This window comes from Stylophora pistillata, chromosome 8, assembly GCF_964205215.1.
Source record: "Stylophora pistillata chromosome 8, jaStyPist1.2, whole genome shotgun sequence".
In the NCBI taxonomy this organism is placed as follows: Eukaryota; Metazoa; Cnidaria; class Anthozoa; order Scleractinia; family Pocilloporidae; genus Stylophora; species Stylophora pistillata.
Window position 1 is genome coordinate 30121221 of NC_142526.1, and position 16534 is coordinate 30137754.

General features: G+C 36.2%; 1 protein-coding gene across 2 annotated transcripts in view; it reads right to left on the reverse strand.

Annotated features, from left to right (window-relative positions):
* The window catches only part of LOC111322569 (dynein axonemal heavy chain 5), a 67247-nt gene that overhangs the window by 49273 nt on the left and 1440 nt on the right, over positions 1-16534 (reverse strand). For both annotated transcript variants that reach the window (XM_088731069.1, XM_088731068.1), the window contains exons 4-26: positions 15413-15445; positions 14960-15022; positions 14098-14169; positions 12793-12867; positions 11639-11710; positions 10041-10142; positions 9846-9952; positions 8942-9015; positions 8349-8437; positions 8133-8209; positions 7550-7643; positions 6746-6844; positions 5375-5556; positions 4359-4478; positions 3707-3818; positions 3174-3263; positions 2606-2701; positions 1689-1789; positions 1046-1118; positions 832-921; positions 604-669; positions 205-294; positions 49-126 (exon numbers count right to left, since the gene is read on the reverse strand). In XM_088731069.1, the coding sequence (XP_088587195.1) occupies positions 49-126; positions 205-294; positions 604-669; positions 832-921; positions 1046-1118; positions 1689-1789; positions 2606-2701; positions 3174-3263; positions 3707-3818; positions 4359-4478; positions 5375-5556; positions 6746-6844; positions 7550-7643; positions 8133-8209; positions 8349-8437; positions 8942-9015; positions 9846-9952; positions 10041-10142; positions 11639-11710; positions 12793-12867; positions 14098-14169; positions 14960-15022; positions 15413-15445 (2055 nt within the window). The remainder of the gene's footprint in view (positions 1-48; positions 127-204; positions 295-603; positions 670-831; positions 922-1045; positions 1119-1688; positions 1790-2605; positions 2702-3173; positions 3264-3706; positions 3819-4358; positions 4479-5374; positions 5557-6745; positions 6845-7549; positions 7644-8132; positions 8210-8348; positions 8438-8941; positions 9016-9845; positions 9953-10040; positions 10143-11638; positions 11711-12792; positions 12868-14097; positions 14170-14959; positions 15023-15412; positions 15446-16534) is intronic.

Here is a 16534-nt window from a genome sequence, read left to right on the forward strand (position 1 = left end):
TTGTAACAGACACTATCAAATATCAAACGTTTTGGTATTCTTAATTACCTCGAGGTTTAGCCTCCCCATACATTTGGCCTCCTGAATCAACTCAAGGATTTGTGGATCAAAGTTCACGAAGAGTTTCTGAGGACATAAAAAAAATAGATGGTACAAAATTTGATCTTAGGATCATAGCAAATGAATCAACACGAAGAGGTATACCTTAGTTTCTGGGTGCCGCACAAGCAGTGATGCATTTAATCCACTCCTGGCAGCTTCAACTGCTTTGAACCATCCACGATGATACAGCAACTGCAGCGGAAACACGAAATGAAAGACAAATTTTAAGTATTAGCAATAACACGAAACTCAAAATAAACCATTGCTACAAAACCTTTACCCCCAACTGTCCATTCACGAAAAGAAGTATAAAAAAAGCGACAGACTTACTTAAATAATATGTATTTACCACATGTGCTCTACCACTGCTGAAAAAACAGCCTTACAAGTCTGTTTCATTTCGCTCCATAGAGACAAATATCATAAGATTTTGACCTAGATAAAAATGGTTGAGGTCCTGTTAAACTCCATGACCCATCTACAAATTTTACGTTAGCATACCTCAAATTCCACCAGCACAGCCGCATTCTTGTTGTAATTGCGAATTATTCTCTTTGCATCCTCTCCCTGGTAACAAAAGATGTTGAGTCAAATTGACGCATGAACAGAACATGATTTTTATTTCCACTAACAGTTACACCATAGTGTACCTGTTATGTCCGTGGTTCCCATAACAGCTACAGCTACAATAAAATATATGAAGTTAACCGCAAAAGACCACAAACTTACCTTTAAGATTTCTGGATATGTCTTGAACACCTTCATTGGCTCATGAATTCTCCTAAAAAGCTGTCGGGCCCATGTTATTTTACCTGCAACCTAAAACCAGATGGAACAATTAGTTCAGCTCAACTCTCCTGCATGAATGGATGCAGTACACGTAGTTTTTCTCTACTTTTGACAATACAATCACGGCATCGAATCATAGTTAAGACGGACTTACTGGTGGAAGATTTCGAAGAATGGGTGGATCATTTTTCTGCTTTTGATACAGCTTTTTGCATGTCTCAAGGTCCCTGATGAAAGAAAAGAATTTAAAATTAATCTCAACAAAAGATCCATGGAAATTTGTAACATCTTTCTTTGCCTCTTCCTATCATTGGTCAGCTTGTGCGTTGCCACTCTCTGGGGAAGTCATCTACTCAACAGAAGCCCTTGAACAGCTTTATCAACTTTTTCTATCATCAGAGAGAACCTAAACCACAACATTGTACAGCTCATCAGCATTCCTTCAGCTTTCCACACCTTTTATAATAATGCATAGCAAGGCCACTTGGCTTTCCCTTTCGCATCTAGCTACCTGTACCTAATCTCCCTTGATGAGAATCACTTATTTCCAACTTCAACACCTGGTTCTCTTTGGTCACATCAGTCCCACATCCACCAACGACACCCATACATCATTTTATTACTCCTCACTACACATTTTAGATGTCGTTTGCTGAATCAAGGCCATGCAACGAAAATCTTTGCCTGATTAGCTATTTCCAATTTATTTTCTTGCTTCTTACAATTCCAAGAGTACCATGATCTATCATATTAAAATAACCCCGTCAGCTCAACCTAATTCCCAATAATGTTCCTACCTTCCATACTGCAACAAAATCCTCTGGTACTTGTCATGAAGATACAACTGAACTCCTCCAATATTTTGGAATTTTTGCAGGAGTTCAAGAGCCCGAAGGGTCTGAAAAGTGGTAAATCAAAGAATGTAGCTAGCCCTCTTACTGTAAATAGTAATTAACAATGATTCGCTTAAGTGGAAGTGAATACTTGTTTGGTTACATTACCACACAGTTACCGGAAATTTGTTTTTTCTTTCAGTATGCCAAAAGTGGCCAGAAATTAAACTCCTGAGGTGTGATTTTCTATCATCAGATGCTCAGAGATGAATAGAACTTGCTATTTACTTCCAAACTAGCCAATTAGCACATGCAAAAAGCACTATTCACTTGTGTGGTATTATGCTCATTACTGATATTCAGCAAAGTTTTAACCGTGTCATTCTTGGATCCAAATTTTTTTTTATTCTCTGCACGGTCTAAATAAAACATTTCTCTCAAATTTAGCTTTCCTCTTCCCAATTTTTGGCTTGATATATACACTGAATGCAAATATGGCATTCAATTTGAATTGCCATTGTTCTGGACTCACTAGCCTCATCTTCACGTGGAAACACAAAAGGATTATTACATGTGTGAGAGGCTAGTGAGTCCAGAACAATGGCAACTCAAATTGGACGCCATATTTGCATTCGGTTTATAGTGTATTGATTTTTTACTACTTGGCAACACCTGAGAAAATGAAAAAGTTAAATTATAGGATTTTTAGTTGTATAACAAGAAACTGTTATCCCTATATGGATATTAGCTCTTGTGAAAGCCCACATTAGTTGGCTAATAGTATTTTTTGGAAATTATACAAAATATGGAAGCTGCACAGAAGTTAATTTTGAAAAGCTAATCATGATATTCAAGATAAGGTGGTAAAATGTAACACTCACAGATAGAGGTTTCTCAAACCAGGAGTCTACAAACATCTGAAGCTGTTGTTTAAGTCCCTCAATGCTTTGTTTGAATTCTTCATAATCAATGTCAAACTGCAGTCATGAAAATAATACATGAACACTTCATAAACTGTGCAAGTTATGCATGCACATACACAAAGACGTGTGAACTAACACGAAACTACCCTTGGTATGAAATAAAACCTTTTAGATTGCTGTTGATGGCTGCCTTAAGCTTCCTTAAATGGAACAGATTGTCTTGGGCATCTAGGAGCTTCTGCTGTGGCTAGCCAGTGAACACTACCCCCATAGCTGGCAAATCCCTCCAACCCAGCTATGAGCCTGCATTCCAAGCACCCATCAGCACTGATAAGATCAATGGATGGAAAAAGGAAGGTGGGGTGGAAGGACATTGAAGAAAACTACAACAAATATTAAAACCACTTAAGACTGCTGAAAATAGCGTGTACCAGATATTAACAACTCGGAGCACTCTAAGGTTGTGGCAATTCACAAATTAAAGCCCATTTGTCATATGACTAATTAAATTTCTATCCATGCTCACCTCTCCTTTTCTGTGGTCCAGCAGATCATAACCTTTCTTCTTTACACTTGTCACAATAGAGTTGTAACGAACAATCATTGTCTCCATGCCCTGAAAAATTCAACATATATAGTTTATTCCTCTGAACCGTGAAAAACTGGAAAAAGACAAAAATGGACTCTAAGCAGAGGTTAAGAGTAAACTTAGCAAATTAAAAGAGCTTTAAAGAAAGCTGCACTTCCCAAATTTTTTTATATGAACTCATAGGCCAGAAAAAAAAATTATGGAAAATTTCAAAGGAATCGTTCTCCCTTGAGCAAACCATTAGGGCTGAGAACTAAGCAATGTGAAATAGTTTGCCCAATCAAACCTTGGGTGGTTAACCCTTTTTACTCCAAACAATGACTAAAATGTAACTTTTCCGCTCAGTCTGCAAATACTGTCACAAAGAAAAGTGGTGAGGATTATGCAAATCATCAAGAAGGACCATCTGATGGAAGAGCAAGCCTAAGAGTGAAATTAATACTCAGCATCAAGTGAGCTTTGTACTGTACCTCAATTTTGATGTTATTGACATTGGCAAAAGTCTCCATTGTGTTCAACATGTCATTAATCTTTTCCAGCCTCTTGCAAAATGCATCAAATTTTCCAAAAATGTAATTCTCACTGCAAGAAGACATTAAGAGGTCAACATGCAGTCTCTTTGTCTACAACACAATTAACAGACAGACAGACATACATACATACATACACACATACACACACACACCCACATATACATACATACATACATACATACATACATACATACATACACACACACACACATACACACATACATACATACATACATACATACATACATAGGTTAATTGACCACTCCCCATAGGGGCTTTTCAGGGCCAACACACACCCATCCCACCCAGGTGAGGACATCCACCACACAGCATTCTCGTGCGTGGGAAATTAACGTCTGCTACCCCAAACCCTGCAGGAGACGGGGCCTACGGTTTATTCGTCCTTATCGATGAAGACCAGAATATCTATCCAATTCTTGATTATAGAAAGGTAGCGAATTCTCCTCACTTATTTTAAGACCATGTCCAAATCAAGTTCCAGCACTACTCAGGATAAGTAAGTATGGTACTTCAAAATGTAACCTCAGAAGCAAAGCATGTACTAGGAACAGAAAGTTGATTTGCTTACCTGAATTCAAACTGTCTCTCGCTGGGATTTTCTCTGAGCTTTTGTTTGGTTCGGTGAAAGCACCTCTGATATTCTTCATTGAGTCTAATGCACTCATTCAGTCTTCCTGATAAAACCTCCCTGAAGATAGAGTAAATATAATGTTTTTGAGTCTGCTAAATTGAAGACTGTCACTTCTTTCACTGGAGTCACTAGTAAAAAAATCAGTCAATCATTTTAAAGGAAAAGGACAATATTATAACTACATATGATGCATGATCCTCGCAGTAGAGAGTGCTATTTATGCAATAGTGAAAATCAGACCTGAAAATGATGCACTAGTATCACAGAGGTCAGTGGTTCGAATCCCGTACAGGCCTGATTTTTCTTATTTTTTTCAGGTCTGATTTTCGCTATTGCATAAAATAATAGCGCTCTCTACTGCGAGGATCGTGCATCATACGTATCTAATACCGCAGTTCAAAATATATGAATTTCATATATTCATTGTATCTGATTTATCATCACGGGTTTATTACGAATCAACTTAACGGCCTGCTCCCAGTTGACTTGTTAGCTCAATTGGTAGAGCGCTGCACTAGTATCACAGAGGTCAGTGGTACAAATCCCGTACAGGCCTGATTTTGTTTTTAGGTCTGATTTTCGCTATTGCATAAAAAGTGCTCTCTACTGCGAGGATCGTGCATCATACGTATCTAATACCACAGTTCAAAATATACGAACTTCATATATTCATTGTATCTAATATTAGAACTCCAGTTGAAATCATATCAGGGCAATAATTTAAGGATCAAAATCATTATGACAACTTTTTTCAGTTCCTGTCAATGGAATGCAGGACGGTCAGTCTTGTCCCTATAGTAAAAGTAGTCAAACTGTGAAACAGAGCAATAAACTAGAGATGTTTCTTACACCTGCAAAGTTTCACACCAATCTTCAACACTTAGTGTGCTACAAACTATCACTTGTAAATTAAATTATTTTAATAAATCCTCAGGTTATTGACTGTACAGTACCTTGGATGTTCCCATATCTTCATAACATCACGGTTGATATAAGCCTTGCAAGTTGTTATCATTTGGTTTGTGACTTTGACAAACAGAGATGTCATTCTTTCCGATGTGTTGTAGTACTGAGAGATGCTGTGAATCATTCGGATGGCATTCATCAAGCTGGGAATGTGTTCCACCATTTCTGTCTGCAAGATTCAACCACAAACATAAAGGTTAAGACAGCAAAGATATCATAGGAAAATCTATTACTTGACTCGTGAATTCCACATTAAATTGCACACAAAAACCAATATTGCATTCATTGCTTCACGATTTGTGCAATATCTGTTTTCAAGTGCAATTTAACAAGGAATTCACGAGTTTAAGTAATGGGTTTTCCTGAATCACATTATCGAAAACTAAGAAAAAAAAGAAAACAGCATTACTTCAAGTGCTACTGCGACCAAAAATGCACCTTTTCTTTTCTCCTCAGAGGTTGAAAGTACTTACCCTAAGTATCAAATTTGCCAAATCTAAAGGCAAAACTCCATTAAGAAGTAATATTATTTTCCCTGTAAATTCGCGATCTAAACGGCCGCCATTCTTCAAACTACAGAACTCCATGCGAAGTAGAAGAAACTGGGTCGAGAACGGAAGTGACGTCAACGACTCAACAAAGTGGCTAATTTGGTATGCCGAGAGAGAGATGTTTTTCTGGTTCCCCAGGAAAGCAGGAATCAAATTGGAAAGAATTGTTCCCCAGCTTTCTTTTGCATATTTCTTGTAAAGGTATGCCTTCATGATGTTGTCGAAGTGAGTCAATGACGTCACAACTAAAACCATTGTAGTTATTTTCGTGGGCTCTCCAGTGTGTTATTTGAGCAATGGCGGAAGAATTTTTAATGTCTTTGCAGCGCTGTTTTTAAGGGATAACGTTGTCAAATTTGAGAAACTTACGCTTATTCTTATAGTTTAGGGTCTAAATGTGAAGTTAACACCAGAAAATTGGGAAAATAAAGTGCAAAAATTTTGTCACAGAAGGACTTTAACGTTGTTATGTATACGTAGATGTGAAACAATTTCACTTAGCCTAATGTTTTCAATTCCAAGCTAAATACCTTGCTTTGTTAACCAATCTGAGAGCAAGATTTTATTCATCGATGTGATTCCATTAACAGTTTATTATTGAGCAGGACTCAACACTAACTTTTCAACTTACTAGCCAAGTGGCTAATTAGTGACATCTTAGATGTTACAACAATTTCAGTTTGTTTACTGGCCAAACTGGTTAGTGGAAATTGTAAACCACTAGCTAAGACTAAATTTCTACTAGTCTGTGGCTAGTGGGCTACCGTTAGTGTCAAGCCCTATTGAGTGATCTTCACCATGACCTACCGGAGAGCACTTGATTAATGGTCCAAAAAACTTATCCAGGGTGTACAGGTATTTCACATTGTCTTTAGCCTCATTAGCAGCATCTGTGATTCTACTATCCTGGATTGGTAAAACAAAACTAATTATTATACACCAAAATTTTGCTCTGACCTAAAACTATACAGTTTTTTACTGACTCGAGTTACTATTGCACGTGTCATACAGTCCAAGTTCACCTAACAAGAAAGGAATCAAGCTAGCATATTGGATTAATCTGAGTTTGAAGCCCAGTACTCAGTTTACTGCATGAATGGTTTGTAAACTAAATTGAAGTACCGCTGGGTCACCCCCAGAAGTAATAATGGAGGTTCATGTAATTTACATCCATTCAATATAATAGACTGAATGTGAGAGCAATTTTCACAGTAATGAACACTACTTAAATAAGCAGTGGTGAAAAAGAGGCCCGAAATATATAATTCAGGCCTGAAAGGGGATCATTATGTAAAAGTTTTATTATGAACCAATTACATAATGACTATAGCTCCCAGTTGGCTTGTTAGCTCAGTTGGTAGAGCACTGCACCAGTATCACAGACCTAATTTTCGCTACTGCCTATTAGACAAGTGTTCATTAATTACTGCAAAGATCACTCTCATATTAATTTCTTTAACTGTAGTTCACACATACGACTTTCATATATTCACAAGCATATGACAGACTGATACTAAAAAGGGAAGACTTACAGTATGTGAAAGGGTGCAAAATAATGCAGTTTGATTGATTTGTTAACTTAATAAGTAAATGTGATAACAAGCATCATACCAGTTCTTTCCAGTGTTTCAAACTTCTTGATTTTGCTGCATGCAGAACTCCCACAGTAGCTTTACAATGATGACTCTTCACCTGATCTAAAAGGCTAGACAACAACATTGAGAGGTCAAGTAAAAGTTGAAAAAACACAAATAAAATAGAAATGAGAAGGACAAATTTTAAGCCTAATATAGTGTTTATGAATTTAAATAGGTGAGTTTGTTTTTGTTTTGCAAGAACAAATTTTCTTGGTGCCATAGGAATATTGGAATTTCTGACAAAAGCTCATTTTTTGCAATCTTCTTTTCAAGCAGCAGGACATAAACAAGTCTAACAAATAAAGAGCATGAAGTATTTTCAGATTAATTAATACTTGTTGAGTCATACAGAGCCCACGGCTACAAAGTATATGACGATCTTATATGGATATTCAAAGAGAGTTAACATGCAGAATGCCAGGTGATTGACACATGACTTGGATATATATATATGGTTTTTGGAAAAGCAAAATCTGAAAATTTTATGCTTAAAATTAAATTAAATAATTCTTCAGATATATTATTGTAGGTGTGATGTCACATGTACAATAACTTACACATTAAACTTAGCCATTCTCTCTTTCCAGTGTTCAAGTTCTGCTGTGGGACCAATATCATCAGCTTCTTTCCTCATCTAAAATAATCAATCACTAGGAGTTACCTAAATATGCAAGAATTATGATTGCATCTCAACTTGACTCACTTTTGACATGATATATGCAATGTTGTGGATTGAGAAAATGAAAAGTAGCCACTAAAAAGAAACACATTACCTGCTCACTCTCAGCTAGAACTTGTTCAATGACTTTGGACCACAAGGCGACAAGACCTTCAAGTTTGTCCACAACATCTGGATTATTGGCTGGAAAATAATTATAGTAATTACCAATAAGTCAAACTTACTTCAACTTCTAAAACTCAATTGATAGTTTGATGAAACTACCAGTATTAGATTTTTCAGATGATTTATTTTTACACTGTAGTCAAATCATTGTATAACACATCTTCTTACATGACTTGGGCAGTCAGAGGGCCAATAACTAAAATCAACCAATCAAAATGCTCTATTGCCGGACAATATTCTCTCAGTATTGGACCAGGCACTGTCCTGAATGGTCCCGAATGATACCGCACTTGTGTCCCTTTGAACTTCAGTCGTATAATAAATCTCTTATTAACCAAGCTTGCTTGGGACCGTACTGGAAGAATATCGGCCCTCCATCTGTCTTTTTTGTAGGGACCTTGCTGTGCTTGGTCCGTACTGTCAAGACTTGAGGCCGATATTCACCCAGTACGGCCCTCGCCCTTGGTTAATAAGATATAAATACATATGCATTATACAACTACCAAATACTCTGACCCTCACCAGCCAAGACATAATCTGTGGGAGTCCTTAGCCCATCAAGAAGTGGTCCAAGATCATGATCACCAAGTTGAACCCTGTTCCAAAAAAATTAAATAATTCAATTTGAAAGGTTACCTCTTAACAATTATGTGAATGGCCAAATAGTTTAAAACATCCGCAAGGAAATTCAACATGAAGCTCAAAATGTTCTTGTTGTTAAGTCAGGTTGCAAAATTATTAGAAACCAAAAAAACATGCAACAGAACTATTAATTGTTACAAACACCTTCATCAGGATTGGAAAATTTGGTCAAGCTGGGGATCAAATTACGGTGAAACTTTGAAAACCATGAGTACCAAAAATGTTCCCATTTTAACTTCCCGGAGTGACCAGGGCAGAATTTCTCCTTAAAATTTCAAGTAAATACAGCATCAAGCAGAAAGGTGATAACAACAGAAAAAAATATCTGATTCAATAATAATGAGACTATTACTATTTATAAAATAATGAGATCTGGGAGTGGAATAGTTAGTGAATGGAACTAAAATTGGGTTGCAAGATAAAAAGCCAAAACTCTGAGTAGCAGCTGCTAGCTGCAATCAGTTTCCAGTTAAAGGATTGTTCATATAATATCCAAAATTTTCCTTTGGTTGCTCCACACACAACTGAGCTATAACAATTCAATCCAAATGGTTCATTGTTCTAGGATTTCACAATACCAGACTTAGAAATGTCTAACATAGGAATAAAGGTGGTAGTTTCTAAAGGAACTCTGGTGCTATATATGTCACTGAAAATGTCAATTGGCTGCTGTAAAGAGTTTCTAAACCTGACATTTAGAGCGTTAGCTGTTTGTCAGAGCAACACATATTACAAAACTGTCTTTTAAAAAGCATGTGACAAATTATTTCTCATTGACACTTACCTTCCTTTCATGCTGCTTCTTGCTCCACCCAAAATTCCTACAAACTTTTCAAGGGACTCAAGAAATTCTTGTACTTGCCCACTGCTATTTGGAAGCTCGCCCCAATTCTATGAGAAAATTTTTTACATGTTGAACAGCATGCAATAATTTCCCATATTATGCAAAAGTGTGAGTTCAACATAATACTCAAAATACCTCTTGTTTCTGGAGGACTGGAACCAAAATACTTCCAAGAAGTTTCTGAAATCCTTCTAAAACATCACCTTTAGAAGTCTCTATGGGCATGAAGTTCACCTCCTACCAAAAACAATAAAAAAATTCTTATGGACAAACTATGGTTTTGATGAAGAACTTTGCTTTGCGTGACATTTCACGTAATGTTTATTTAATTGTGGTTGTTTAAAATTATACTTTCGTAGACAATGAAGACATTAGTTGACTTTGCAATCTGAGCAGTTCGACGTAGGGATCCGATTTCCGTTTAGTTTTACACATGCGGTCGGTATGTCAATAGCTTTCCCATTTTTTGCAGGTTTACGTCATAATTTGTACTCTGGAATCCCATCAGGAAGTGAGTCAGTTTTAAAGTTTGTGTTTCCCGTTTTGTAAGGCTTTGTTACTTTACGTTATTTCCTTCAATTTCTGTTGGTATGATTTAAATAATCAACTGCACGTGATTAACAATATTATTGTCTAATTGACCACGTGGTTTACTCAGCTAAATTTGTTTGTGTTTCTTGGTAGATGTGATGTATTAAGGCCTTTTATTTTCGGTTAGTTAATATTGGTTGAGTATGTTATTTGCTGTGTTTATTTCAGATCGAATAAAATTCTTGCAATTTAGACAATTCTCAGGAATTCAGAGTCGGGGGCATTTTGGCGGTCTTCGTCTGATGGAACAACTATTAATAGTCATTACTAAGCAAGGATTTCCTAGGTGTACTGCTGGTCAATCATGCAAAACAATGATAGTTGATCACATTTGATCCTTCACAAGAGCATAACCCTTGACAACATAAGGAATAATTGAAAATTGCACTTTCCCCTGGCCTGCAGAACTGGCATAACTTTTTGCCTTTTACAGGAGAATAAAGAAAAGCACTAGGAGAGCACGATGCATTTGCCTTAATTTGCAAAGCCTTTTCCTCTGTTCAACTGAAAACACAAAAAAGAATTTCACCTGTCTGCAGGCTACCTTTTCCCCAACACACAATTAAGTTAGCTGTCAATATAAAGTACCTATATATACACACTTTTAACTGAACACATAAAATGGTTCAGATGTTTGCTCATATAATTCATTTTAAATTAACGAATATCTCAGTCTCTAGAGTGACCAGCAGAAATTGATCAATGAAAAATCTCTCTAGCATTATTGCTTTAAGACTCCACTGTGTGAAACTATAAATAGGAGTGACAAATTCTAACTTGATGTAAACCGCAAATTAACCAATCATAATATACCAGGATTGGAAGCTGGCATAGTAATTAAAAACAAGATATTTAAAACAATTCTAAAAGGGTCTCCTTCCACAACCATATATATCCTCAACAACCACAAATTTTGGTTATAATAGACCACCATTTTTCAGGTCATCCTTGGTGTAAAAACCTGACGAGGTTTTCTTTGTTTCATGAGGTATTGTTTTGCTGTACGCTATTGTTAATAATGTTTTGTTGTCTTTGTTTTACGTCACTTGTGAGCTTCACAGGTTATTATAACGAGGATGAGTCCATTTTTCTCATCTCTCCCTGCCCCTGAACTAAATAACAAAGTACACAACAAGTTATACCTGAGCGATGTTCTGAACAGTAATTGCCTTGTTTGTTGCACGGATAAACATAAGACAAGTTCCACAGAGTTCCTAGGAGAATTTAAATTTAGTAATTGTAAGACAAAACAATACCACAAACAAAATTGAAAGAATGTAGTGACTGTGGCTAAATCAAACCAGTCACTCAACCCTTTCACTCACAAGATCTCATTTATTACTAATTCTCCTTACTGTCTGCCATACAATTCTTATAATGATGGTTTGGAGAATTTGGTATTGGATCAACTAGTAATTTATATTTATTTTTTTTCTTTACTCTCATCATGTGTCTGCACTTGTAAGGAGAAATTCTGCCTTGATCACTCATGGGAGCTAAAGGGTTAACTTAAACATTGCTTATAATTATTAATGACTGTACAAAAGTTAATTTCTCTTTCATCAATGACACAATTTCCAACAGAGAGGTAATGAAAAGCAAGAAAAACATCAAATGGGGTATTTTTATTTTATTATTTAAACAAGATCAAACAACAAATATATATGAAATACATATATATGAACTGCGGTTATGAAACGTATATGTGCACAATCCTTCGCAGTAAAGCACTATTTAAGCAACAGTGAAAATCAGACCTGAAAAAAATTCAGGCCTGTACGGGATTCGAACCACCGACCTCTGCGATACTAGTGCAGCGCTCTACCAATTGAGCTAACAAGCCAACTGGGAGCAGGCCATCAAATTAATTCAAATTAATTCCGTACAGGCCTGAATTTTTTTCAGGTCTGATTTTCACTATTACTTAAATAGTGCTTTGCTGCAAAGGATCGTGCACATATACGTTTCATAACCGCAGTTCATATATATGTATTTCATATATATTTGTTGTTTGATTTATCATCTACGGGTTTATGTCGAATTAATTTGATGGCCTGCTCCCAGTTGGCTTGTTAGCTCAATTGGTAGAGCGCTGCACTAGTATCGCAGAGGTCAGTGGTTCGAATCCCGTACAGGCCTGAATTTTTTTTCAGGTCTGATTTTCACTATATTGCTTAAATAGTGCTTTACTGCGAAGGATTGTGCACATATATACGTTAAACAAGATTATCAGCTATGATCCTTGTCAAACATTAAACAACAAAGTGTCAATTCATTCTGCACCATGCAAATTTACCTCTGTATTTCCTCCTGTAATGAAGAGTTTCCTGGGGGAATTTGCTGCCTGTGAACTTAGATCCACTCTGTTTATCTAGGGATTTAACAAGTTGAAGTTCATTTGAAGTTCATTTGAAGTTCATTTATTTGTTTTAGCAGGTTGATTAATTTGGCAACTGTAATAGCTGATGTGGACCTGCTGTCCTAACCCACCCATCCCACCCCAGGGGAGGACATCCATCACACAGTAATCTTGTGTGTGGGAAATTAGCGTCTCCTGCCCCAACCCTGCAGGAGACGGGACCTCCATTTATTCGTCCCTATCCGAGAAGACTAGAATATCTAACCATTTCTTGATGTTATAGAAAGGTAGCAAATTTTTCTCAATTATTTTAAGACCTTGAGTGTTGGTCCGGCTGGGGCTCGAACCCTCGACCTCCCACACTACAGTCCAGCGCTCTATCCATTGAGCTAACCGGGAGGTTGGGTAAAACTACATTTTGTTCACTAACAGTATCTTTTTGCAGACAAAAACTTTGAGAGAATTTGTACACAAACAATGATAAGTGCCAGATTTTGTGTTTTTTGTTTCTGAACCTTAAACTTGGCCTTGTTATTACACATCACATTAAATGTTGGTACCAAATAAAGGCTGATTTAACAGCCTTAAGTTAAAAACAAAACCTCTTCTTATTCAAAATTTCTTCACAGATGTAGCTCAGATTTCAAATCATTAAACAACTATCAAACCTGCATTAAGCAATTACGCATATGGAATGGTGACAGCATAATACAGATTGACTGTTTAATATTTAAAGGTTCCAAGAAAAGGCATTATATGAAAAAACATAAAAACACCATTTTATAACATACTTGTATTTGATCTTCTAACCTGCAAAAACTTACTAAAAGATACTGCTTTGATTTTGGAAGGTAAACATGGGTTCAATTTTACTTGAAAGATTATTCTTAGTATTATTTGAGTAGTTCTGCTTTAAGTGACCACTAAATACAGGTGGTAGGTAATACAGACTGTTGGGACTCACTTCAAGGTAACCGCAACTGCGTTTTGTCTATAGAGGTCAGACTACTTCATGGAGGTGAAATTACAGTGACAGGAAACAAATTTGGGACTTTAACAATCGACCATTAAATACTGGGTGACCACTTAATTTGGTGCTACTTGATACAGGTTAGACGGTGCACATCTATGGTATTACAACTGAGCATTATGTGCAGTAGCACAAGTTTTGAACAAATCCCTCATTAAGTTTGAAGTGTGAAAGCAATGCTACCCTTCACTACTGCATTTCAAGCTACTTACAGTGCATTCTTGGTAGAAAAACATAAGTTTTCTTGATCCTTCTGCAGCAAAAAAGTCTTCAATTTGGTCAAACTGTAGTGAAGAAGAAAAAACAAGACTGAAAGTATTATTACTAACAGGTATAGTAAGTGAGTCAGGAAGGTCAAACTGAATAAATAAATCAAGAGTCAATCTCAAAAAGGTTTGAGCCACTATATGAAATGTACCTTGCAGGCAAGGTAAAAATTATAGGTTCCAAACGGACATTTCATGATTTTAACATGACAGATCTCTAGTTGTTACCAGGCCAAGCGAGGGATCTTGTTCGGCCATGTGTATGATGAATTTTGTTCTGAAGATTGTGAATGTGAATCGTTTTCATCCTATCGATTTCGACGAACATTTTTCAGTTATTTTGAGAAGGAACCCTCAGATTGTTTGTAAGTGTTCGACATTTCGATTTATTTGAGCTTTGTATACTTTCATTTTGCTTTATTTTGCTTCGCGTTTGCAAGTTGCGATTGTGTAATTCTACTTTCAGAAACATATTTGTATGCCATTTATTTGATGAACCTGGATTAAAAGACTCTAAAATTAACCGATCGATTCAGCGGCTACAAAAATGCTAGGTCAAAAAAATGTACACTGTCAGAAGGACCACATTTCGATCTGCCTAGCATCTGTTAGGAAGAGATATGATAGCCAGCATGACAATGATGAAGAAGATGGAAGCATGCAATGATGATAATGAATGATTGCTAGAACAAAGTAAGATTCTGCCATAGTTACAAGTGACATTTAATTTCCTGACAGCATTTTTTTTTCTGCCTTACACTCTACTGAAAACTATTTTTTTCTGCCTTACACTCCACTGAAAACAAACCTTATCATCTCCCAAGATGAAATCCTCAACAACAGCACCATCTGCTCCAATGTAGTCACTGATCTAAAAAGTGAATCACAAAATAAACAAACTCAAAGGCAGTGTTTTTTTTTTTATAACACCTAGCACAAAAAAGAGTGATCTTTCCATTTTACTTCTCGTTATCTATCTTCTCATTCACACATACAGTCCATGGAGGGTTTCATTGAGAAATGTGGTAGCAAGAGAATGGAATATAGAGACAAATATTCTGCATAGCTGCTTCACATTTGAATAAAAAATAGCTCTGGAAGGCAATCAAGATGTAAGCAAAGGGCTTTACACAGTATAGGCAGAGATTATTTGATCTTCATGCCATCCAACCAGTAACCAATAAAAGTTTTATAATGAAATTACATTTTACAACTCTTCACCATAGTTGAAGATAAAAGTATACAAAATTTTTGGTATTACCTTGGATAGTATAAAGTTGTGCCTAGAATCCATCTACAAGAACAATCATGATAAATATTAACAGAGTTGTCAATATTGCTAAAAAAGGTCCCACTGACTATTCAACACCCACAATCTGAGCTATAATTCTTTCGGTTACTTGCTGCACATTTCGTTGTAAATTAGCTAACTCATATCATTTGGTTAATTTGGTATGATATCAAGATTACACCAACAAGATAAATTTGTCTATTCTCATTACATGTTTCATAGATAAGATTTTGAAACTGTGAGGGGAAATTTCATGCTGATCACATCTGGAAATAAAAATATATCTTTAATTCCTTTAAAGTGCACCTAAACTCAAAAGGTTTTTTGCTTAACAAAATAAGTGTATTTTTTGGAGTATTTCTGTGCAAAAATTTTTTATTTGCTCAAATGACTTCAATTTTCTGTGCCCAGTCAAAATACGGAAAATCGGCCACTATCTTGGCTCACAACCAAGTTTAAAGAGGAATGGTTCTAGCAGGTAATGTGACATCAAATTGCAAACACGAAAGTCTGCATTTCACACATTTTCACTTGTTTGGGAAGGTTGTAGTTGATATTGTCCGAAAATATGCCTACTAAGTGTGTTGTAGGAGGATGTAGCAACATGTGAAATTTGCAAGAGGGTATCACCCTTCATACATTCCTCATACAACACACCTAGTTGGCATATTTCGGACAATATCAATGACAATTACCTTCCCAAACAAGTGAAAATGTGTGAAATGCAGACTTTCCTGTTTGACGTCACATTACCCGCTAGAACCATTCCTTTATAAACTTGGTCGAGAGCCAAGATGGCGGCCCATTTTCCGTATTTTGACTAGGCACAGAAAATTGAAGATTTGAGCAAATAAAAAAATTTTTGTACAGAAATACTCAAAAAAATATGCTTATTTCATTAAGCAAAAAAAATTTTTGGGTTTAGTTGCACTTTAAACCTTTCACTCCAAAGATCTCATTAGAAATTCTCCTTACTGTCTGCCATACTATTCTTCTAATGTTAGTTCGGAGAACTTGGTATTGGATCAACTAAGAATCCCGTGATTGATATTTGCCTTTACTCACATAACTTTTCTGCTTGATATTGTATTG